The 26,472-nt window shown below is 41.6% G+C and overlaps 1 protein-coding gene across 1 annotated transcript in view; it reads right to left on the reverse strand.

Moving 5' to 3' along the window:
• The window catches only part of LOC129370554 (uncharacterized), a 113,604-nt gene that overhangs the window by 16,549 nt on the left and 70,583 nt on the right, over positions 1 to 26,472 (reverse strand). Inside the window, 8 exon segments of the mRNA XM_055046616.1 lie at positions 616 to 692; positions 988 to 1,107; positions 4,067 to 4,164; positions 6,607 to 6,742; positions 6,880 to 7,065; positions 8,587 to 8,758; positions 22,001 to 22,137; positions 24,428 to 24,534. Of these exon segments, the coding sequence (XP_054902591.1) occupies positions 616 to 692; positions 988 to 1,107; positions 4,067 to 4,164; positions 6,607 to 6,742; positions 6,880 to 7,065; positions 8,587 to 8,758; positions 22,001 to 22,137; positions 24,428 to 24,514 (1,013 nt within the window). The 5' untranslated portion in view covers positions 24,515 to 24,534.

The following is a 26,472-nucleotide window of genomic DNA, read 5'->3' on the forward strand; positions in this document are numbered from 1 at the left end:
GACAAACACAACCCATATTTACAAGGTATTTTATATTCCTCTTTAGTTATCTATGTTTTATTTTTGTTTTGCAAAGATATGGTTGGTGGTAAAATACACCCCAAAACAGTCAAAGGATCCCCCAAAATGGGAAAACTATCAAGAAGGCCAGTAGCAGGACCTGACAAAGAGTGAATAAAAACCCAGTGGCTCATATATTATTGTGGTGATTATCTGCTTTAAAACAGGTGAGTCTGTTGACAACAAGTTACAGGGAAAAAATGAAGAAATAGCTACATAAAAAGAAAAAATGGAACAACACTTTCAGATCCTAAATTTTTCAAAATTATTTCTTATGTGGTAAAATTACCAATAGCTAATATGCAAAAGGTAGTCAGCAAAAGGTAAAACTGTTTTTATATTTGGCATTTGTGGAAGTATTTAATTCCTGGTGCGCATGACATATATGGCCAGCAGATGGCAGCAAAGCTGTAGCAAAAAAATAATCTGTAGCTCAAGAGTCTGGAGTCTATAGTTTCAGGAGTTGCCCATGTGCCCAGTGCTGCCTCTCTGCATGAAGACTTTCATCCTTCAATGCAGATTTAATCAGGAGCTGTTAGGGTTGCAGCAGCTTACCAGTTGTTCACTTGCAAGAGGGTGAGACTGGTTTGTGCAGCGATCTGCCTCTTCTCATCTTCTGTTGGGTATGGATGCTGAAAAAAGGAGGGAGGATGAACAATCTCAGTGTTTTGTCCAGGTTCATGCTGGTGTTTTGCTTCTCAATGAAGGTTGACGTCTGTTAAAACAAATAATTCCACTTCCCTGCCCATGTTTCGCACTTGACTATTCGCTGTCAAGTGTCTTTGTACAGCACAGTTCTGCAACGAGGCAGTTCAAAGTACTTTACACAATCCTCATCTCTTCAGGTCCTACAGCAGCCACTTCAAAACAGTTCCTTAAAAAACAAAAAAGAAAAAAAATCTGATGGATGCGGATGTCAAAGCTCACCATGAGATGCTGGAAGAGCCAGGAACGCATGATGTTGGTGGCGTGTTTGGGCAGGACCCCTCTCTTGTTCTTTGACTTCTTGTCTTCACTGTCCAAAAGAGATGACAAGTCCACATTTACCTTTGCAAAAGGCAAGAAGGAGAGGGGGAGCACAAAGGGGGGGGGAGGCACAAAAAAAAAAAAAGATGGTTAGGCTTAGTTATTGTTGCCACGGAAACAAAGGGAGACTACCAATTACCTTTCCTTTTTTCAGCAGCAAGGGCAGAAACACCTTCTAAAGTGTCACCATGGTAACTGAATTTGAGTAATGATACTTAAAATATAAAAATGCAGAGGAGCCGACGAGTCTGTAGTCTGCTTGGTGTCTTACATTAAGAGCTAAGAGAGCCCAGGGTCTGGCCCCAAGTTTGAATTTCACAGCACGGTTCTGATTTAGTTTATTACTGCTAGGGAAGCAGAATGTGTTTGACTTGCTTTTTCACTCAGTTGTTGTCTGGAGCCTGTTGGAGAGAAACGATTATTCAGGAGGTTTTATCTGGAGCGTGGATGCAAGACAAAGAAACGGCCTTTGCCGGCAACGACGTAAATATAGCGTAAATATGGATGGTGCGTGTTTCTGTGAGACTGAGCTTATTGTAGAAGAAGCACAATCACTTTATGCATTTAAAATGTCTTCAGTGTTGATACCCAGGTTCACAGCTGAAACAACATGTTTACATCCAGTGTTAAAAAAAAAAAGACCCAACATAACATTCTGCTCAGTTCCTGACTTTAACGTTAAGTTTTTCTCATTTAGGTTGATTAGGGTGTTAAGGAAATAAACAAGTCTTACATAGCTAAAACTGATTGCTTGATTGAAATAAAACAAAGTTTGACATAACAGGGGTTACCAGAGTTATTTCTACATACTGTTCTGTCCTCATTATGCCATTTCTTTTGTGAAGTACATCATTTCCTCCTGCAGGTAAGCATCCGCACCACATGATGCTGCCAACCCCCGTACTTCACGATTGGGACGTTGTTCTCAGGTTGGACAAGCTTTCAACCTCTTCCAAAAACAATGTTCTTTTTTTTTTTCTTCCATTCTCAATTTCTGCATTGTTTGGAATTTGTGCTGTTATTACCTTGCCATGTGTGTTTGTTTGTTCTTTGTTTCTTTTGTTTAATGTTTTTTTTTCTTTCTTTTTTATCTCCCCAGAAGGAATGCTCGTTCCATTATGGGTTGAAATATGCCTCTATTCCGCTCAGAGTTATTGGAGCTCTTGCTGCCTGAAACTTTATGAACCTTTGTGTTTTTCATCAGATAGGTTTATGCCCCAACAGGCCCGATTCAAGCGTTTTCGTCCTAAAAATGACTCAGCACAATTTGGACGACTGAGGACAACTTTTGACTAAAAGCTAAATGGCATCAACCCGATTTATTTTCATTATGATCAGATTGCAGGATATGTGACTGGCTCAAATTCCAGGCATTGTGAATACTTAACAATTTATTGACAACCAGGATAAAATCCATGATAAATAAATTGGGACTGATGCACTGAAGTGCATGAAGTCCAAACTTAAGCGATTATTTATGTGCTCCGGCAGTATGGTGCATTATATGGGAACTTTGCTTCTTACTAATGACTCCAACTTCGCGTCGCATTTATAGTCGTGACACAAAACAAGACTCATTACAGTTGCAGATGGGCTTCACTTGGATAACCTCACTAGCCCAGGGTATGTATGCGTTCCATGGCAAAGGGAGCCTGAGTTAATTGGCGGCACTGAGCTCGAGAGTGTGATTACCCCGGGCTTGTCTGCAAAGTAGCTATGGGGCGGTGTTCAATTCCCAGCACAAATGTAGCACTCTGCTTTGGCAGGGCTGATGTTACCCAGTGGGCTCCTCCATAACCGTCAAGCACTGAATTACCTGTGTGAAAATCTAAGTCAGCACTGCGGCAGATACGACGCCGTTGCTTCAGGTCTTTATGCGCCGATATCTGTAACTCTGTGATGCACTGGACGTCGCTAATTCTATAATCAGAATCCTCTGTTGTGAACACGCAAGCATTTTAGGAAGTGGATAAACAATTGAACTTGTTCCAGAAACACCTTGAAATACCGTGCCTTGCTCACCTTTTGATGTTTTCCACATTTTATGGATTCTGCTGGGATTTTAGGTCACAGAACAACAAAATGGCTTCTATTTGAGAAGCAGAATGTCAAAAAAATAAAAGTCAGAAAAGTGTAGCAGGCCTCTGTAGCCTCCCCGAGTCAATACTTTGTAGAATTACCCATCTTTTCGTCAGTTTGACCCAGATTCTGGGTCTAACCTGAGAAAAAGCTTCACCACAGCATGATGCTGCCACTCACGTTTCAGTGACTCCACGGTGACGCTTTGAATGTCAGCCAAAAAAGGAATAACATGACCAAAACCTATTTTTCCAAATGTTTGCTGTATCCCCGACACGATGTATGTTTTTCCAATTAAAATGCAATCGATTGCCACTAATTACAGAACCTGAATTCACCTCCGCTAATTATTTCCCTCCCACTTCTCACCTATGAACTACTTTGTGTTGTGCTGTCATATGAAAGTATGTACATTGTCGTTTTACCTTTAAATAAATCCACAAATCTTGTCGGAAGTAGTCGGAAAGGTGCTTTATATATGAACTATTTATTATGTGCCCTGCGATGCTAAAAGGTCGTGTATGTGAGGACACACCACCTCAATAAACTCTCCCGCACATCTGCAGCAGCTACTAAAGTGTTACCTTTGCGACACCTACAGCCTCCATAGTGTCCACACTTAAGACTTTTCAGCCATGAGTCCTGACAGGATCATAATGTCTTTTATGATCCTGCCTGACAAACATCAGCAAGAACAAACAATTTCCATTTGTTTGGCAGCAGGGGGCACATTCAGGTAGAGACAATGAAAAGGAACAAAGCGAAAGGATGAGGAGGAGGAGGGGAGCGGAGGCAGAGGGAGGGGAGGGGAGCTCAGTGAAACATAAAGAGACGCGTTGAAAAGTCACACTGTAAAACAGTGGGAGGTTTGACGAAGCGCCGCCAGTGTACATGGCATTACCTGCGAGTTCTGAATCTGGATGGTTCCTGGAGGTAGTGCCTGCGTTAACACTTGCCCTTGCGACGTCACCATGGCAACCGGCTGGTACAAGGTTCCACCTGAGGGGATAATTTGCCACCGTGAGCATCAAGTGGCCTCAGCGGCTACTGGAAGCCCCATCACGCACCGCCACCGGAGGCTTATTAACTGCTTGCCGGTCTCGCAATAAAGAGAAAAAAAAACAAACAAAAAAAACAACTACAACGAAAAAACACAGCAAATAAAGAAAGCAAGTGATTAAATCCAAGGTGGTATATTGTCCTATAACCCTGACAAAACAAGAAGCAGGAGGTGAAGTGTCTTTTTATTTTTTTTTTTATTTGTTTTCTTTTTTGCTCCTGGCTTAATTAGCCTTGATCAAGAGACTCTTATCGCAGTCTGTTTGAGCTCTACAGTGTGCAGTGATCAAAGGCGAACACATTGATTTATTTTGGGTTAAAAGGGATTTCCAGAGGGCAAGATTAACATTTCACTGTACAAGCCTGACATTATTAGAGCCGAGCGGCAAGCCCGGCTCTCGCTCAAGCATACACAGACATAAAAGTTATGGCTGCAATAAAAGGCGTGCCAGTTCCGCTGATTGCATCTCATTAGAAGACGGTACGTACTTGATCGTATCGATTTGTGTGCGCGGCCACGGCAAGCCGTCTGTGTGTCGAACTTAATTTATTCCAAACAAGTCATCTTCAGATCGTTCAGCAAGGCTCCGCGCACATGTGGCGACGCGGCGTCGCTTTGGATACATAGGATTTTGCTCCTCTGACGCGTCGATAGCGCTAGAGGGAGGGACATGTGGACTACTTCCTGGAAAATCTATTGGAGCCCATACTGCCGAGGTCAAAAATGCATCACCTTTTAACAGGATTTCTCTTTGCAGAGAGAAAAGAGCAAAGTGAACTTTCTTTGTTGTGATGATAGGGCTGCAGCTATTGATTATTTTACCAACTAATTATTCTCTCAATTACTTTGATGATTAATCAGGTAAAAAGTTCTGCAGATTTTTTATTTAAGCAACAAAGCTTTTTTGAACAACAAAAGCTGGAAAGAGACCAACAACTCTATTATTATTATTATTATTATTATTATTATTATTATTATTATTATTATTATTATTATTATTATTATTATTATTATTATTATTGTTATTATATAATTATCATATTACAGCATATAACAGCATTCCTTTAATGAACCCTTGATCATTTGTAGCAAAGGATTCACCTGCAGCAATTAATAATAATAATAATAATAATAATAATAATAATAATAATAATAATAATAATAATAATAATAATAATAATAATAATAATAAAACAAAACAAGAAAGAAATCTTTCTGAAATCAAAATGTGAAAAGCTCAACCCATTCCACCTGACTTAACATCAACAGTGGTCTGGTAATTATTTTTGGATTAACTGATTAATAACTGGATAGCAAAAGGTTCTTAAAACAGGTTTTTGTTTTTTGTTTCTTTGTTTTAGAGAATTTGAATCAGATGAAACCAAAGCTGCAACCTGATGGGTTTTGATTTTTTTTTTTTTTTTTTTTTTTTTTTTTTTTTTATGTTAAATGCAAAGTGTATATAGTTTTTGCACAGTTTTGGCTCAGAGGATGCTGTTGTTTTATCTATTAATGATGAATGAATGATGAAAAGCAATTCAAACCAATGTGGTCTATTGTGGAAAAACTAGCTGCCTTTTGAGCCTGAACTCCAGCCGTTTTCCTGCAAAAATTTTAACCCGCTGTTTATTGTAATTCAACTACCCAGAAGGGGTTTTAACCAGGGATGACCCTCTTTAAGGTGATCACTTAGCGTCTTGTTTGGATTTAAATCTCCATGTGTGCTTGGCACGGAGCTCACGAACCGATGGGCAAACCTCATCTTTCAGGAAGAGGGCACCCCAACATGGTTTGCTCATTATTTGTTTTTGAATTTAAAAGAATAAAAATAGGATTAATGCGAGACATTGACCAGGGCCACTGGTTGGTATGCATCTTATCTCCATTTCAATTGAAATTGTCATCCTATAATAGATTACAGAGACCATATCAGCCACTAGAATGTTTCTCGGGGAAAAACTGAGACTTTCACAGAAACAAATCTGTTGGAGTGCGGGATCTTTTTTTTTTTTTTTTTACAGTATTGTAAAAAAGTGCTGTATGAGTGCTGTTCTTGTAGTTTTAAAACAGTGTTATCTTAATAAGACTGACAGTGGCAGTAGCTTCCACCATAAGGCAGATATTTGCAGATGGAAATATTTCCAAACAGCCAAATTAGTTTCTTAGTTAACATGGGAACAAGTGAAGCAATCTGTGGTTCACACGGTCAGACAATACTACGGCGAAATGTTTTCGTAGTTTTGAAATCGAAACCGTTTCAAACCTTGGTATAAATGAAAACCGGCCTCCGCAATTTAACTGGCAGTTCGGCTACCTCCAGTTCTTGATCTGAACTCAGTTTTGTCAAGTTTTGTGCCACGGGTGTGCAATCCCATCCTGACCTGATACCACTTGTGAGTTGATGGTGGTCATGGCGACGTTGCTTTGCTGCAGGCCTCCGGCAGGCACCACAATCCCTGAAGAGTTAACAGAACTGGAGACAGAGGTCATGGATGGAGAGGAGGTCTGAATTAGTTCCTGGGGGGGATCGCAGAAGGAGATATTGGTGAGCAATTGTGGTGCGGGGCGAAGCACAGAGCAAAGCATACCTGGTGGTATGCCACAAGGAATGCCCAGAGGAAACAGTCCAACTCTGAGGTTTGGCTGAGACTAACCTGCTGCATGCTGAGGCTGGTGTGGGACGGAGAGTAGGGCCCTCCGAGGTCGTTGCGCAAAAGGTTGTCGCTGTGCATTTTGGTCTTGAGGCAGGTGATGTAGCGATTGCAGAAGTCCTTACAGAGCTCATTGACCTTCTCTAGCTCCAGTAAGTGGATCCGTAATACCTGGATCGCCTTCACCATCTGAGAGAACACACAGGCACACGCCAAACCACGTCACTTTTGTGCATGTTAAGGCTGCAGGCAACACAAGTTCTTCGCACCACGTTCTGGAGTGCAGTGCCCACCAAATTAGAGTAAAAGAGGATCTTTTAAAGTCTTGGTGTACATACTGGCTAAGACCTCCATAGTGTGCCCACATAGGTTTGGGCATCTGAGTCTGAGGCAACCTGACTGGGTTCAACCAAAAAGCCTGCTGGGCAAAGGTGCCCATCCAGGCAGAGTCCATACAGCCATCCATTTTCTGACGCCTCTGTTCCTAGTGGGGTCAGGAGGTCCTGGTGTCTCTCCAGCAAACGTTTCGGGCAAGAGGCGAGGTCACCCTGGACGGGTCGCCAGTCTGTCGCAGTCCAGCCCGAGTGATACCCAAATATTGGCCAAATAAGTTTGCAGGATTGGTACTGCTAACATTATTTTAAGTATATCCTGATTCGCACTGAAGTTGACTGTTTTAAGGTCTAACTGAATGTGAATCTGAATTCATTAGATTGAGGGAAATGATTTGGGACGAGTTAACTGCATATTAATCTAATCTTTCAGAAGTGAATACAGCTTTTTAATCCAGATCACTACTTCAAACCTGCTACTAGTAGTGCACTTACATTAAATACAATTTGGACATAAGAGAGATAGAAAAGTATCAGAAAAAATATCAAAACGGACACACGTCGGCATTAGATTGTGTATTTAAATGAAAGGATACATACTGCCAGTACCTCTGCATTTTGGCATCTTTGGCTGCTTGTGGCCTGCTGTAAAACTTTGCTCTAAAGTTGCACCTGAAGGTCAACAGAAAGGTCAGGAAACAGCTTTGCCAAGGAGAAGATAAATGAGCTAATGAAACTGCCCTCCCTTAATCAAGGGACCGGAAACTCCTGTACCCACGGCAGCCAGCAGGGCCCAGGGTAACATCACTGCCCTGTGGAAGAGTTAGTGCCCTCTGGGAAGGGTGCTGACACCCCGTGGCTCATAAAACACACAGATGCAGGGTTAATTGACTGTTCAGCACTTGTCAGCATGCCCTCCTGTACTGTGATGACAAGGCTAACCATTTAAAATCCAATTTCTCTTGATCAGCAGGCATCCTCTTTTTATTTGTAATTCATCATGGCTATTGGTTGTTGCAAGCAGAGTGTGGAATGACAAGGGGATAAAAAAAACTAACTTTATATAAATTATTAATAGTGATGTTTGGATGCGAAACATTTTAGTAAGGCAAACACATTCCTCCTTTAACTCTTCATATCAAACATTTTTCTGATTATCTCATATGACTGAAATCACTCTTTTCATTCACTTTTACAACCAGGCAACAGGTCTATTCTGAACTTTCTTTTCATTGTGTGTGTGAAATTTTAAAAATGACCTCCTGACAATTGGATGGGAACTTAGCCCGACGCTCGGCCGGGCAGCAGGGGACGCCTGAAGAGGGACGTAGACCAGAGACGTCCCAACCTTTCGCGCATGCCTCGGTCATCGACTCACCAAGTTGTCAAGCTCCGGATCCTCGCTGAAGAAGGGCTTGTGTTCTCGTTCTTGCTGGTGGACAAAGTTTTCAATGTCTACATCGAAGCTGGCCGACGTGATGCATTCGGATCCCTGCGTGGCCTGTTCGCATTTCTCAAACAGCAGAGCCAGCAGGGGGAACAACGGATGCCTGAAGGAGACGAGCGGGAGACAAAAGAACTCAGTGAAAACCGAATACGGCGAGGCAAATAAACGATTTTCATCTGATGAAGATATTCACATTTTACAATGACTTTCTCAGTCATTTTTTTTCAGTAGAAAATTTCAAATGTTGATGCTCAACGGAAATGCTCCTCATATACCCAAGCGATATGGACAATTAGACAGCGTCCTATGTGAGAGACATTCCTGCGAGAAGCTAAAGGCGGGAATGTAGGAGCCACTGTGAAGGTGCTGTCACTCGACCGCATCCAATTCATTTCAAGATCTCGTCAAAGATCTCCAGCAGAACCTTGCTTAACATGTTCAGGATTTGGGCACCGATCAAAACTGCCTGTACATTTTAACACAATAAAAGCAGAACCAGAGTAACCCGCCTGCATCTGCTTTGTGTTTCCATTGGACAGAAACACACTGTCTCAGGTTAATGCCACTATGGCCAGAGTTAGGATTAACGCATAATCGCATTTAACAGCATTATGTGGTTTAATTGGAATGTAACTGTAATTTTGTTACAATTACATCTAAAAATATTTGCATTTGCAATTGGCAATTGCCATCTGCTATATGGCAGTGCATAATATTTATTGTTTTCATGACAGAGTCGCGGCATCATTGTCCATAAAATGTCCCGCAGCGCTTCGTGAGAGAGCTTGTGACTTATGAACACCGAGTAGGATTACATGGCAGAAACCTTTACGTCAAAATGGATCAACTATCAACAAAATTCTCTGCAAAATTTTTTGTTGATTTTGCATGCGATGTTGATGAGCTTGCGATTTGTGTCAACTCAAAAAGATAACATGACAAAATTCATCCAGCGGAAGAACTCGAATTTACAGCACCGCCTTCCAGTGGAGATATTGATCCCACCAATAAATAGGAACCTCATTGTTCTTCACTTCATTGTTACTCCTTCTGGCTCAGAACTTCTCTGTTTGACTGTTTTCTGCTGTTAGCATTAAAGTTAGCATTAGCATTACTGGCATCCTTCTACTGTCCATCACAAGATCTCTTTGGGATTGTATTGTATTTGGAATAAATAGAGTTGATCTGAGTATATAATGTGGAGAACTAAAAGGCCAGAAAGCTGAAAAAGAACTAACTGTGGATCAAGTTATGTAACGATGACCTCTGTTGTAATTTGCCCTTTTAACTTAGTGACTGCTGTTTGTTTTTTTTTTTTGTTTTTTTGTTTTTAAAAAAGGATCCTATTCTGAACATCATTGGTATTTTTTATTTTTTATTTTACTTTGCATCATTTGTATAAAGACGTGTGTGGAAGTACTAATTGCACAGCTTAGCATATGGCTAGGCAAGGCCACTGCTCAGACTCTAACCCCTGGCTCCCATTTGCAGCCTTTAATAGTCGTCTATATTATACTCTAATCTGCCTGATCCCAATTTAATGCTGCTCCACCAAACAGGCATGGCAGGAATACTAAACAGGGGGACTGCGTGCTGAAAGGAAGGCCTCTACCTTCTGCGTGCTCGGGTTTGTGCTCGTTGTGCAGCAGAGAGCTGTACTCAGTTGGGAGCAAAGCCAAAACGAGGCCAAAACTGATAGCAGGATGACGTGCAACAGAGATACTTTTCTGTTTAGGATTTGTATCGTCATTCCCAGCAATAGGCTGACCAGTTCTTTAAGTGTTAGCATGCCAAACAATCTGAATCTAATAAGATGTCTAAAGCATGAGCAATTAAACAGGCGTGTCGAGCTGCTGCAAACAGGAAATGTTGACAATGAATAATTATTAATAATATGTAGCTGGGATCAGTCCCAAAAGAACGTCAGCACCAACGAGACAGCAAGTTAGAAACACCAGACTGTGCAGTAGAAAGTACGATCTTGAACACTGTGGTCAAATCTTGCAACATAACTCGTCTGATTAAAAGAAATGAAAGTCAGAAAAAGAGAAGTGCAGGCGAGAGTTCACTCGCCAATCAGTGACTGATGTTGGGCCCTTTAAGATCTCGAGGTACTTTTGGTGGACGGCTTCAATTCCGAACCTTCAACAACACTGTGGCGTCCAGTTGCAGTCTGGAACTCAGTGTTAATGTTTTGAGGACGAGAACTATATGTGAAGCCTGACAAAACTTGGCAAAGCAAATCGGCCTCGCCAACGGTAGCATAAGGCAGCCTGTCAGCCTGGACAGAAGGCTTCAGGCTCCTTATAGCAGAGATAAAAAAGAAATGTGGCGCACTTGCTGTAGGTGGGTTGTGTAATGTGTGCGCTGCTCTTGAGGAATATTTACCACCAAAATGCATTTGAGGAGCCAGAGAGAGGTGTGAAAAAGGTAGGCTGTAGTTTTCTTCAGGACACAGTTCGCCTCTCGTGTAGCGAAGACCAAAGTTATTCATACGTCTGATAGATTTATGTTGAAAAATTTTGGTCCAGTCAAAATGTTTGCATCTCTTAAGATGTCTCAAAAGATGTTGAATTCCAAATCCAGCAGTAGCAAAGGAAATATTTATCTTAGTATTTACACTGAAATAAATGAATAAAAACAGATACACACTTCTGTGCTGTAGGATTCAAGTTGGAAGAAATATGTTGCAAATATAAAATATTTTTTGCAAAGCCTCTGTCTGCCAGGGGGTTTGATTATGTTCTGTGGTAACCACTGAGCAAAGTCCCACTACAGCTAAAGCTTTGGGTTGATAAATTAACCGAAAGAAGCTGCAGCAAAACTGATTGGGAATTTTGCCCGATTTTACATTTTGAAGACGTCAAAATAAAACAATTCCAGCGCTGTCTGGCGGGAATGAAATAACGTCGCTCACATTTCCATTTCACCCCAGGATGAGGTAAAAACTCCACTGCTCTGTGCCTCCTTATGACCTTTAAACAGTCAGGATTAAGACAGATGGGGTGTGAAAAGGCAGGTCTTTTTTATGTACACGGGCCTGCATGTGTGCGTGACTGTGTGGTCACATTATGTGTGCTTTTTATTCTCTCTCTTGCACTATCTTCTAAACCGCCTCCACCCCTCAAGCAGCCCCATGTTCACCAGCGAGCACGGCATGTCCTATCTGCAGTGCGACGGTGGGGATATTGCCGGCTGGGGGATCATTACAAGGGCCATAAAAGAGCGATTTACAGATCGCCCAGTGAGTGGAGTCAGCACGGCAGGTCCTCCCACCCTGCAGCACCGCTCTGCGCTGGGTCACCAGCAAAAAAGCCCAGAATCAGAGGCCGGCACGGAACGCAGCGGCTTACGCACCAAGCTGAGAACTATTGGGTCAGCCTGCAGCATCGGGTTTATGGTCAGTGAGTCAGAGGACGGAAACAGGCATCCGTTTTAGTGCTGAGGTTCAGCTGAGTGGCAAAATGTCCAACAACGTTGCAACTGGGAATTCTCTGGATTATAGGAAACAGCTGGTGGACCTGAATCTGAGTTTCTGGAAGGGGACGCATAAAGTAGTTCAGACATGCATTCAAACCCCCAAAATGTTCATTTTAATGAGGAAGACCAACACAAAATACATAAATGGGACGCGAAAAGAGAAAGAAATGTACAAATACACAATTAAAAAGAGTATTTGCTTCCATCAGCTTATCTCATGTTTAGTCCCAAGTAAAGAAAGTAATTAAACACCAGATGTTCATTTTTCTATCTTATGTAATGAAGGGAATCAACAAAAATCTGTATTCTAACTGTGGAAAGGTTTGGACAGCATACTATCACAGCCAGTGTTGCTAAAATAACTCAGAGCAGCCATGTAGTCCATGCAAAAGGAAGGAAGGTTTCGGCTCACTTTCAGCTGAAACAGATTTCTTCAGTTTCTTGTGTCTTCAGCCTGTTTCAGTCACATCACAGCATCTCACTGAGATAAGGCCTTGAATCATTTTTATGTAGTCATCCTTCCTGGGTGAATTTACCTCTTTTCTTTTGAGTCCTTGTCATTTTGCAGCATCCAGTTCTGCACCAGCTTCTTTTTTTTTTTTTTTTTTGCAGATTATCTTATGATTTCCTTCAGTGTCTGATGCATGGTTGAATTCTCTGTCGCTCTGTACTGAATCGATGCCGTCCAAGCATGTCAATTTTAGATTTCTCTAGAAAACGTCCTCCCAGAAGTCCGTATCTACATTCTCTAGGAATGTCTAGCATGCTTTTTTTTTTTTTTTTTTTTTACTGGTTACATTAACACAGCGGGTTTTGACTCTCAATGCCAATTTTTTATTTGGCTTTGTCATTCAAAGCCAAATAAATAAGGGATGAATTACCACAGTCGCACTTTTGTGTGAGCGGCTTACAAACCCAAAGAGGACGACACGTGTGGAAGAAGAATGCAGAAGCGCACTGATTAGCTTTTAGCTGTCGTCAAGCTATGGTCTGGTGTAATTTCAGGCCTTTGAAAACTTGTGCTGGTATCATGCACTCTGCTGTGAATGGCTAACATTAACCACTGAGCAACAACTAATGACACTTGTCATATGATGTAATCCGCCGTTTTAACTGGAAATAAAATGCAGGTGGCAAAAACTATTCACCAAATAATATTGTTGTCTCTTTTTTCTTATTACATTTATAGAAAATGTTAAAATATTTTGTTTGCCTTTATGACTGGAATCGCTCAGTTTTGCTAGAATTCATACCAGATGCTGATAGAAGACAAGCAGGCTTTGATAGGCTATCTCTTTCATATAACTGCATGCGTGCTTCGTCTGCATCCTGAGAAGCAGGGGATCAAACTGGATCCTCCTTTAACGTAGGATTTAATTTAAGGGCTTTCCTGAACACAGTGAAGAATAATAAACCTGTTCATTCGAGGCGTCGCTGCAGATGAGCTTGAATAAAAATCACCGCAGTCATCTTCAGAACAAATTGCATTTGCCAGTGTTTACAAAAATCTAGCAAACCACCAAGAGGGCACAGATGGAGGGCAGCGCTTAAAAAAAAAAAAGGGTTTATTTGAACGCGTGCGTCTCCGCGTCTGCGCTCCCCACCGTGTAGCAGTCTAATCAGGCCGGCTGTATGCCCGCATATTAGAAACCAGATTTGCTGGAGTCAAGCTGCGTTTGCTCCCAACGAGGCCCCTGTTTCCCCGAGCTACATGTCTGAAACACAGCCTTGTGTTCGAGGAAAGGTGCGGGGTTAGAGTGCACAAAGGAACACACACACATTTAAATAACCCCAAGCAATGAATAATTCCTATTTCCGTTTGACTACGTTTTTATTTTAGACTTATTCTAACACACTGTCCTAATCTGATGGGTTTATTTTTAACAAGGCAGTTTTCTTAACTAATTCGTTTATTTATTTAATAGCCCCCTAACCTGTCTGTCAGTGAAGGGGGAAAATAATTGCACACATTTGGAAATTTGTTGGCAACAGCTAAAGAAAAAAAAAAGAAAGTTTGTTTATTTTTTTGTTCTTTTTTTGGTCTAATAAAAAAACAATTCAGAGTAGGAACAATTAGTTGTTTGTCTAAGTTGGGGTGGGGGGAAAGCACCAACTAGTAAAAGAAAAATATATCTTGAACTTTGTTCTCATCTAAAGTCAACCATAAAAGAAACTCGTAAAAATAAGTATCCAACAGAAACAGCCAATAAAACCACTTGAGCTCTGACACAGTTTCCTGCATCCAGGAGTCGCTGAGCACCAACACATGCTGACCTGTGAAATGGAAAGAGGCACGGCCTTTTTTTTATTTTTTGAAGCCCGTCAGACGGCCTGAGCAGCTCGCTGTAGGAGGATGCATTCATGCAGTTTGGCAGCGAGGATAAACAGACTTTATGGTGCATTACCGAGTCCAGTGAACACACTGCCAAGCCCGAAAACCTTCTGGACGACATCCTTGGATCCATGGAATTAAAAGCGTTTACTTGTGTTGGGTAATAGAACTTCACATTTCTGTGTACTTTTTTGGCTTTTAAAAAGAAGTAAAAATGTTTATGTGGCAGAATGAAACCAAAAAAAATCCTGAGTCTGTTTTTCCTGCTGATTTAGTACAACATGCTACATTAAACTTCTTATGAGAAGACACAAAAAGCACTGTTTATTGTTGATCTTCATCTTAGGGAGACAAACGGCAAAGTTGTCCTGCATTTTTATTTCCATTTTTTTCCGGTAAAGGAAGTTCTTCCAAGTCAAGCTTGTGAAGTCACAAGGACATTTCTGTTCAAAACGGAGCGGACGCTCACGTCTCTTTCAATTAAACGCATATTTCCATCTCTGAGCTGCGGAGAGCGTTACATCCGCAATCTGCAAAAAAAAAAAAAAAAACAACAGCCCTTTCCTCCTATTTAATGAGATGCAGAGAATCCAGAAGGATCTTTACAGTAAATGCCACAACTCATTAGGCTAATCACCCTATCACACAAACACTCAGCTGTTAATAACAAAGCAGCCAGAGAGAGAGAGAGAGGAAACCACACATCTCATCATAAAGCTGGCATTCCAGCAATTAGTGAAAAGAAACATTAAAGCCTAAGCCGACTTCCTGAGGAAAAATGATTCTTAGAAAAATGGCCGGGATGTTGTTTTCTTTCATGCGAAAAGCCCTCGGCCTCGATATGGGCACGGTGCTGATGCAGGAAGGCTGACAGATCTGAGCGTCTATAGAAACGACACGGCTATTTGTGCCTCCTTACATCATCCTGCCTACTGTGGGAGTGGGAGATGAAGTCCGGTTTAAATGTGACTGTGTCACAGCAAGACGAGGCGCGTTTAGCCATTTGCTCCCTACGTGCGCAGCGTTCATTCTTTACTCTTCATTTCCATGCCAGATTGCAGCAGGTGTGGACATGTGACAAAAACGTAGTGATAAATCACTGAAGCCAGAACATATTTAGCCGGTCACGAATAAAACCTCCATCAGTATCACGCGGGATCGAGGGATTTGGGCTGTAAACTGGATCTGGCGTTCAAAATGAAAGAATGAATCCCATTAAGAGCAGCAGTTCGATGTGAAACACTCCAACCAGTCTGCCTGCCTGGCACCATCCACCATGCCACATCTAAGGCGCTTTTCCACTGGCAAGACGTACTCTGATCGGTTAATGTGCGGTTCGGTTCTACACCAGGTAGTGAGCTTTTCCATTATACACTCTGTTCCTCGCTATTGTGGGTGGGACGTGAGCGCGCAGCAGCTGTCGTCAACTCTCCACTGATGTTTGCAGCAAGACTCAGCGATGGAGAACCTCCGCGTTTCTGATGGACTAAAGTGAACCCGGATCTTTCATTAAACATTAAATGCTAACGTTGTTTGTGGTTTTGGGTGACATCGAAAGTCACGAGCCTGTTAACGAATGGTCAGAGGTGGTCAAGTGGAAAACGCCTGTAGTTTTACTGAGATTATCTTGTTCAGCATTCTGACGCTTTGTCTGAACTTCAGGAAGTTGATTTCCTTTATTCTAGATGCATGGCTTTTTAATGGCATGAGATTCATGACAAGACATTTTGTGACAACAATAAAATATTTAACCAAACACAAATGTGCTCACCTCAAGTTTATGCCATCATCATCAGTCCAACATGACAGAAACATAGAAAGTGACTCTATTCGTATCATCCCAACAAGAATGCAAAAACTGTCAATAATTACCACCAGTTGTCCATGTAGCACAGTCTGCATCACAATCAAAAACATTGACTGCAACACTCAATTAACATCAATATTTAGTCGGCGCATTATTTTCCTAAAGTAATCTTTCTTTTATTCTCCTAAACCTAAACCTTTTCATTAAAAAAATTAGAAAACTGTGGAGAACACTCATGTTTGCCTCTGATTCAGATCACACTGTAGTGGACAGAGCATCTCCTTCAATATGGTGCAGGTTGTAAAACGGTTTCAAAGTTATCCGGAACCCAAAGTGTTGTAAAGTACGGTGATATATATATATATATTTTTCATTTTGCTCCTGGGAGTATTTCAAGCTGGGTGATGCTTGGATGCTCTGTAAGGTTTCATTATGAGCCACAGCAGCGCAGGTAGCATGAAGAACGATCAACCGTTCATCCCCGGAGGGGTTCTTTGGAAAGAATCATTGTTTTGGACAGGAGGGTCAAAAGGCCAGCATTACATGAAGGGAAAAAGCAACACACATGAGAATCGGTGAGAAGAATCTGAACTGAATGAAGACTTCAGTTGAAGTAGCATCGTTCTACTGTTTCAAAAATAAAAAATAAAATAAAAAAGGGTTGTGTCCTAATTAATTATAGTGAAAATAATAAAATGTATGTGAAGTTAGGAAAACTAAAACGTCAGCATGTCTTCCTCTTCTTATTGAGTCCCATCAAGTGTGTTCAAGTAATTTCCACAGACAAGAATAGATCCACAAATCCCAGCGCTCATGGTGTGCACAGGCATAATTAACATAAATATGATCTCTGATGAGGACCAAGAAATAACAAGAAACTCCATAAAAAGAACTAATATCTAAAGTTTGGGGGAGAAAAGAAAGAGGGAATAAACAAAAATAAACAAAACAAACAAAAGTGTAAACATGATACGTAAAAATGCTGGAATATATATAAATATATATATATATATATATATATATATAAAATATGTATAAATATTCATCGATAATTTCATTTTTTTTACAGTTTTATTAGTTTAATTATTTCTTACATCATTAAAGTGTTTTTTATCACCTCATTATCTCTCGGAGGTTTCCCCCTTGGAATGAGGTTTTCTCTTCTTTTTTTATTCATTTTGGTTTTACTAATTCTACCAACATTTGCTCTCGGCCCAGCAGGTTTATTCCAGAGTCAGTTTGAAGATGCCAATCAGCCAATCATGATCTCTACGGGTTCCGGATGAGGATGTCGTTACAGTATTAAAAAAAAAAAAAAAAAAACTGCCCGAGAGGTCTTTGCGGGGTTTTAGCGAGGTTCAGCGAGCCGTTCCGGGACATGCTGAGCACGCTCTTAATTACCAATCAGAGAACATCAGTGGGTTTTCATGTGGCAGCTTATTGGGGGTTTAGGAGCAGCACGGTTGCAGCCCATGATGTGGCGTAAACGCGCTAAAAATGCTTGCTGATACATAGCTAAACAGACACTAACGGCGGAGGCGCGGAAACCTCCTGCAGGCCGCGATAACACCATGATGACCTCCTGGGGCAGCATCCCGAATCCGCATCCTGGTAGAGCGGTTCCAGAACATTTCGTCAGTTTTCGATGTAATTACGACAGTCAAGAAGTCGGATCATCGTCGGAGCGTGTTTTGGCTCAAGACAGCGAAGGATAACGCACACGACGAGTGCTGCACAGAAAGAGTTGCAGTAATCAGGATGTTGTCTTGGTGTTCCGGTCACAGCGGGTGTCTCACTGCTGCGTGGGTACATGAAGATAATGATTGGATCTGGGCTGTGGAAATGGGTCAACATCCTACAAGTGTGACGTTTATCTTTGCTCTTAAATGTGCTCAACAGATCTTAGTGCGTGTTGAATTTGAACTGAAACTGACTTGTTTTTTTCAGTTGGTGATAATGGTTGAGACAAAATAGAAAAAGAAAAAATGTTTAAATGGTATGTATATATATATATAAAAACAAGGATTGAAATAATTAAATGGTATAAATGTTTACATCTGGATAAAAATCATGACTTTAACATGGATAACTTCAAAGCTACTTTGGCTTTGCCGTTTGTTTATTCATTAGTGTTTTATCATTTGCCTGCTTGTTCATTTAACCATTTCCCTGCTTTGCTTTTTCCTCTGCAAACCAGCAGAACGACACACATCTCAGACGAGCAAAGGAAAAAATGTCGTTCTTGTCGCCATCATACGGCTTCCTTTGCGATGCGGTTCACTGAACGGGTGGAGAAGGAGAACGGCACACGGAGGAGAAAGAGGAGCTGACTCCACCGGCACCACCAGGAGCTGCTTCAAACATGGCTGCTCACATCAAAGCCCGCCTCGTCTCCCCGAGGGAGCGGCTCGGGACTTGGCGGTGGCTCGCCTCGGGTCGAAGCGTGGAAGCTCTCGCCTCCTCAGAAGGCGGTGGCGGATACCTGCGGGCTGCACCCGAGGAGCCGAGGCAGATGGCAAACTGCTGGCTGGAAGTTCCAGGACGGCAGGGAGCGCACGGCGCCCTCAACGGATCCAGTTGGCTGCTGGTTTGCTGACTCCATCAGGGGGGCAGTGGGTGCGGCTGGGCTTTTAGACGCGTCTGTTTATTTGAATATTTCACTTCATAAATAGGTAATGCCATCTCATTATGAAGGTACATCAATATTGTAGTGATAAGCTGAAAGCAGAAGGAGGCGGTTGTGTTTTGAGGCTCGCCCAGCAGCCTTTTTTTTTTTCTTTCTTTCTTTTTCCACCAAACAAGAATGGGAACTTTGGGATTTTTTTTGAAGTAAAGGTAAAATGAATTTAACCTCAAATTTCTCTCTTTCTTGCTGTAGCAGATACGGTTTGGGTTCGGTCTCTAGTGCGTCAGGGCTACGACCTTCACACTGGTTTAGCTCCTGTTGTCTGAATTCATACAAACAAGTTGAAACCTTGAGCTGGGGTAACATCTGAACAACATTTGGTGCTTTTAGGTGTGGGGAAAAGAGCGAACATGGAATTCCCTCCATGTCTATCAAGAAATTAACTTTATGTGATGATTCACAAGATTAGAGGGAGCGCTAATTGTTCATTTATTCAGTGTGTTTTTCCATCGTGAATGCACCTGTCTGATCTGGTTCCGAATCAAAGGCTTGAATTCACTCCAACCCAGAGATGACTGAGGGAAACGTGAAGCTGCAGGGAAGAAGAAAATCTATCAGTACAAAGACGTGGAAGAGCTACAACCACGCACACGCTGAGAGCGGCGTGGAGCTGCTAACTGTCCTGACATACAGCGTTCTGCACAACAATCACAACTCCTAACATTTCTCACATCTTGTTACTCTGCTGCCATCCATAAACTCAGTTCTATTCTGTTTGGAAGTGGAAGTAAAACGACTCATTATTTTCTACTTTTTCACAAATTCAAAGCTTAAAAGTGTGCAGCCCCCACAATTCACCAGTGGTCTGTGTCGGTCTGTGAGTGTTGTGATCTGAGCACGAATCCAACATGGAGGCCTCGGCTGTTTTTTTTGAGAAGGTCAGAGAATAAACAAAAAAACATACGGCGTCGTGGAAACATACGGCGTCGTGGAAACGGAGGAACACAGCGGACAGGTGAGGGGAATGTTAGAGACCAAGAGGCCGTGGTGTCTCTGGAGGAGCTGCAGAAACCCGCAGCTCTGTTAAGAGGACAGCTGTCCACTGTCCTCTTCGCAACTCGTTTTTACGGAGCTGAGGCAAGAAGAATTGCATCAACAAGTTCCGTTTGCAACAAGTCACTGCAAATATGTAGAAATGTGTGATTTGGGTAAATGAGATGTGCTTGAACTGCTAAAACTCCCACTCCTCCCTCTCTCTCTTTCTCTCTCTCTCACACACACACACACGTGTGCACCTGCACACACGCATATGCAGGACAACATGAAAGCTTCTGCTAGCGAAGCCACAGAGGCTAGCAGCATGCAGCTCTCAGATTTATTTCAACTAGAAACTCGAGAAATAGCAGACTTTCAGAAACGATTATTATCAATGACTATCAAAGCTTTATTTCAGTAATCGTGCCTCAGAAATAAGTCAGTATGTGGATGTTGATTGGACATTTCCAAGCAATAAATCTGACATCAGAAATGAGACCGCAGTAACCAAACGGTTAAAAAGACAGATACGACAGTTATAACTTTTCTGTTATTCCGTGCAGCTTTCTGATTCTAATTAATGTAGCAAATAGATAAATAAATGCAAAGCTGTCATATGTTATGATGATTATACCACACATATGTATATTTAGATTACAGTAAAAATAACATTTTCAAGTCAAACATTTGTTTCATGATGGTATTTTGTAAGACTGGCAGTAAAAAAGAGCAGCCAGTGCCTCCCGCATGCAGACGTATTTGCAGATAACCATTTTTGCAGAAATGCTGCGTGTGTTTCGACCACCTATCATGAGTAAATGATAACTGTTATTGAGCATGAGCCGTTCATATCCACAGACATAAAGTGAATCCAGAAACAACAAACCGCGTCCTGCAGAGGGGATGGCTTCTACTTTCACAGTAATTCTAGTTTTTTTTTTGGACAGCAATGAACGTTTTTAGACTTACTGCGACTGAAGCAGAGTCCTCGAAAACATTTTGCAATTTAATTGATACCCATCGCCAGATTCTACAAATTCAACATTTGAACAGCCATGTTTGAATGCATGCGCAAAAGAAAGGGGGGTAGATGGCGTAGTAAGACTATCGCTGCTGACGAAGACAAGTTTTGCTATCATCAAGATTAAATGGCAAACATGACAGCGTGACACAACGGCTGCTGAAGAAAAATCACAGTTCAACCAAAACCTGAACATTATGTGTCTTGTAATTCACAGAGAAATATCAGGTAGTGTTTTATATATATATATATATATATATATATATATATATATATATATATATATATATATATATATATATATAATATATATATATATATATATATATAGCTTAAGCTAATTCCCTGTAATCAGTTGGCACATGTTAGGTCTTCAAAATAAAATGGAAACAATGGTGAAATCTACTAAAACTTAAACGTCTTTATTATTGCATTCCTGAATGTTTCATAAGACCTCTGTGATCTGGAGAGGAATCCTTACCTTTGAAAATGACTGTTGGCGTGAAAGAGAAATAAATTCATTTCACAATGTTGATCTGAAATATTCGTAAAACCACAGACAAATTCTGCTTGACTACTAAAAAGTCTCACATCAGATTTTACTTGTTTTTTTGTTTTTTTTTCACCAGACCAGTATAAAAATGTTTCTTTTAGCTCCCACTGGAAATACTGGTCCAGTCAAATAACCAGAGCTCCTTCTCCCAGTGCATTCTACTGCTGGTGCAGAATACTTTCCTCTTGATGCTATGAACTCGTGAGGAACTGGGCCTCCTTTAAATTGCTGAAAGTGGTATTTTGTTTATGAATCACACCAAGAGGTAATTAAAAGAAACCTTTTGGGTACAGCTTGAAACGTTTTTACGACAAAGCCTGCTCAGAACGGATGGCATTTACTAACAAGAAGCTCCTCAGACTGTTTAACGTCACAGAACATTACAGAAATTTAACGGGTCATATTTTAAGTTATGAAGGAAAACTCCAGGAGACGTTCTTATGCAACAATGATGACTGGCTTTAGAGTCATTTCCCCCCCTTCCTACGTACCTGTAAACAGCTCTCTTGTCAGACTCAAGCTGGGCCTGGGGGTCAAGGGTCACACTGACAGAGTTATTTCCTGCTGCAGAGGCTGCTGGGATATGGACCTGTGGGGTCTTGGAGTTCTGCTGCGTGGTGCCCGTCATCTGGCAACAAGAGACAACAACAACAAAAAAACACAAAGTTAATGACGATTTGAACTTCCGTCTCTCACAAAGGGTTTGGGTGGAGATCAGTCAGAGTCAAAGCTGGGAAACAATACTCTGCTTCCAATTAGGAAATGACAGAATGCAACAACTTCATCATTGGTCCCCGTTTCACCGAAAACAGCACAACGGATTGGTGCAAAGGGCCTAAAGAGGCCTTCAATGTGTTGGGAGAAAACAATGAGTTTGGACCCAAAAGAAAGTGGTCTTCCACTTCAGTCCTTTCAGCTTTATTGTCAGTTTTAATGTTATTTTGAAAGTATATTCAAGTTACGTAAAGTACCTAGAGAGAAACTGCTCCAGTTGGACTGGCACTGATTAGATCAAAGGAAGGACAGTAAACGCGGTTCGAGGTTTTGGTGTGGGAACTCATCATTCAGCATACATAATGTGACAAACCTGAGTTTCACGTTGTTGTTTTTTTTTTTTTCTGAGAACTTCATAAGTGAGCGACCACGTTCTCCAAACCGAGTCCACAGCCGTCGTCGTTGCATGGCCCGCTTTCCTCTCCCTCAATCAATCACTCCATGGAAATGGGTCTAACGTCTCCCTTCCCCCCTGTTTTTTTTTTTTTTTTGAGTCAGCCTGAGGTAGCAGGAAGCTTCAAGTCTTAATCCCAACAACAAATGGGAAATAAATTACCTTCTTCACACTTAACTAGTTCTCATTTGCATTTGCGGAGTGCCTGTGCTGCAGCTCCGGACCTCTCCCCCTGGCACTAATCCTCCGGGCGAGACCGGAATGCGGACGAGAAGGAATAATAGGTGATCAGAAGAAGATGGCGTGCGGTGTGGCCGTCGGACCGTCAGCGCGGCGCTTCAGGGTGCGCGTCTGTTTTATGGCGGCGATTTGTTTTAAAATTAGGCCTTCCTGCAGTAACCAGCAGCCTCCATAATTTCCACCGGATTTCTACCTGTCTTTTCAGATATTTCCATTCGCTCGTGTATACAACGTGCAACTTTACATTTGGGGCACAGATCATTTAAATCCACACAATATTGGGATTACTAAAACTCGCGCGCTTTTTGAAACCGTTTCTATCATGTTTCTGGCTACATATTTGACTGTTTCAATCAGAAAAGACAGAACTCACTGAAGTGAGTGGGCATTCTGCGATGGACCCCGTCACAACATGAACGTCACAATTATGACTGTAATTATCATAACAGTCAGCAAATTTTTAATGAAAAAAATAAATAAAAAATTGAAATTGAAGTTCTAGAAGCTAAAGATTATCTACTGAAATTGTTGATAATGTGGTGGGGCGAATGAGGGGAACCTGGAGAACTTGTAGGTGAACATATGCTTTTATTGTTCTGTTTACCGTATGGAAGACCATCAGCAGTCGCAAACAGACACTAAGGATGTCGTCACACCTGGTGGCCCGGTCGACCCGATGCTTCTACTGAAAGTCCAGACAGGAATCAGTCGACTCAGAAGCAGGCCCAGACCCAAGCAGGTTTCAAAGCAATCCTTGAGATTTCCTCCTAACAAACATTCGTGCGTAAACCCCCGTGTGTCATGTCTGCAGTCGACTGCTGATGCTTCTTTGAATCTTTTGTTTTAGTTTTTGATCAGTTGTTCCTGTCTCTCAACTTTTAATTAAATTAGCAATGTTTAAGTGAAGATGAAGATGATAAAGGAAATCAATCAAGGAGGTGTCATTATTTTTTTTTATCTAGTTCATGCAAACATGCTTTTCTGAGAAATGGTTCTGCTGAGAGATTATGAGTAGTTACTGACCTGAGCTTGGTTTGAATGTTCCCTGAACCCCATTGTTAATTAGAACAATAAAAGGACTTATCCAAACAAATATGTCATTTCAAACAATTTCAGTTTTAAAGCTTTTTATAGGGTTTGTATATTTTATGTCTGCATTAAAAATGCCTGACCTGGAAAATTTCACGCTGATTAAAGATTATTTCATTTGTACTTCTGTGGGTTTTTTTTAAAATTATTATTAATTATTTGCAAATAGAAAAAGTGGGAATCTTAGTTTTTCCAAAGCGATTGCTAACCCATAATCTAATGGGATTTCAGAAATATGTTATTGTTGTGTGAACTAACTCTTGTTAATCTCTCTCTAACTTCTCACTCTCACTGATATTTTGAAGAAGACTTTTTTCAGATTTTGCAAATGCATTTTGGAGCGAAGCATGAAATGATCTACGCTCTGACAGTTCCCCCTTTCCTTTGGGGGACGGGCTGCGGTTAAAGATGTCGCACTCACCTGTTGACTTTCCTGGTACGTTGGAGGAGGAACGCTCTGGGTGGCCATCATTGTCACTGCAGGCGGTGGGGAATCATGTTGCATCATGGGACAGCTTCACATCGAGACTGGAAGACACAAACGGGGAAAGAAAGATCACCAAACATGAATCGGGTTTGAAAGGTGCTTTTAAAATCCATTACACCGGCAGCCACCAGGTGCTGCTGTGTCTGAATAATCAAAAAGGAAACACACACACACACATGGCATCTCAGTCTTCTTCTCCTGATCTCGACAGACTCGTTCATTTCTTTCTCTTTTCTCCTGAGTCTGCCTCTGCCTGGTGCTGCACAGAACTAGCAGACAAGTCAGGATGATGTATTAATACGGAGTGATCAACCAACGCAACCAAGCAGAAAGGAAACAAATGAGAACATTCTCATTCACCAGGCCCGTTCCACAAATATTCAGCAAATACTGAGCAGCGGCAGCGGGCCTCTGATGGCGCCACAGACAAAAACCCGAGTATTTGTTTCCCAATTACGGAGAGCCGGGCCTGTTTACTAATTGGAGCTGGCTCTAACGCCACGCTCCACGATGGAGCCACAGTAGGAAAGTCGCCTCTGTCAGTTGACTGCTGGTGTTGTTGTTGCACTTTAACCAAGCAAGTCATGAAGGCTAATTAGGGCTCTTCGGGACCCCACAGGGTCGAGGACAGTACCCTGTGGAACTCTGCTGTAACCACTGGCCCCACCCCCACTGATGGAGCTAATTGGCTCGGGGGGAACATGACACACACACTGCCACACCAATAGACCCCCTGCCCGCCCCCCGACAGCACAAACACACACAGCAGGTCATCCAGCCTGGAGCTCCGCATAACACGTGCCTTGAAAACACACCTGAATATGTAGCCTTGTCTCTTTTTGTTTTCAGTATTAACAGAAATTCTTAAAATTAAGTCTAAAATGGTGTCCATGGAAGGCAGTGGACTAGTGGGCTTGGGTCAACTGGTATTGACTTGGAGGAATCGTTTCATTACATGTTCCTCAAATGAAATATATATATATATATATATATATATATATATATATATATATATATATATTATATATATATATATATATATATATATATATACACACACAAAAAGACACTTGAAAGAGGCCCTAAAACTGCATCCTTGTCTGTCTGGATGTTTTATTCGTCCGAATAGAAGAACTTAGTCGACTCCAGCTTGACTCAATTTCTAATTCCTTATTATGACAAAATGACATTCAGACACGACGTCATACCTAAAATGTGCTGACAAAATCAACCCTGCTCGTTATGTTTACCAGGAAAAACATTGATGTTTCCAGTCCTTATTTTCCACTGAAAATACTATGATGTAGAAAAAAACCCACATTGCTGAAAAAGATCATGCATGACAGAGAGATGAAGTCACTTGGCTTTGTGATAAAACAGATTATAGATTGTTAAACAGAGAGAGATGAGCGCCACTCTGTTCCATAGTCCTCTGTTTAATCTGCTTGTTATGTCCGGACAACAACTAGACATAAATATGTTTTAGGCCCTCTTTGCATCTGCTCTCTGCCATAATCTCGTCTTCACTCTCTGAATCTGTACAATAGTCCAGCATGACTAAGAGAGTCGGATCCTGGCACTGCCTCCGCCTGGAGAACAATGCAACTGAGATTCTTCTTTGTCTGATTGGTATCCAAGCCAAGTGTCGCTGCCAACATCCTGATAATAAATGGTGGTTTGGTTTCTAATTTAAGGTTTCAGCTGAAAAAATCTGCATTTCTAACGTGCCTCGCCGTTGCCGCGCGCGGACTTGTTTGCGTGCCACGCGCGTCGCCTCCGCGAGTCATTCCGTGTTCTGATTGCGTCTTCTGGTTTCTGTTCCCGACCCAGCTGGTATCAGCTGAAAGACATCTTCTCCGTTATCAGCCCTCATTTTAATTGCAAATGCAGCGAGCGTGTTAGTGATTAAATGGAAAATTGCACATTAATTGATGAGACTGAAGATAGAGCCAGTCCAATTACCACATGGTATTTTGGGC

The sequence above is a fragment of the Poeciliopsis prolifica genome, unplaced genomic scaffold (genome assembly GCF_027474105.1).
Source record: "Poeciliopsis prolifica strain line A6 unplaced genomic scaffold, Auburn_PproV2 SCAFFOLD024, whole genome shotgun sequence".
Classification (NCBI taxonomy): domain Eukaryota; kingdom Metazoa; phylum Chordata; class Actinopteri; order Cyprinodontiformes; family Poeciliidae; genus Poeciliopsis; species Poeciliopsis prolifica.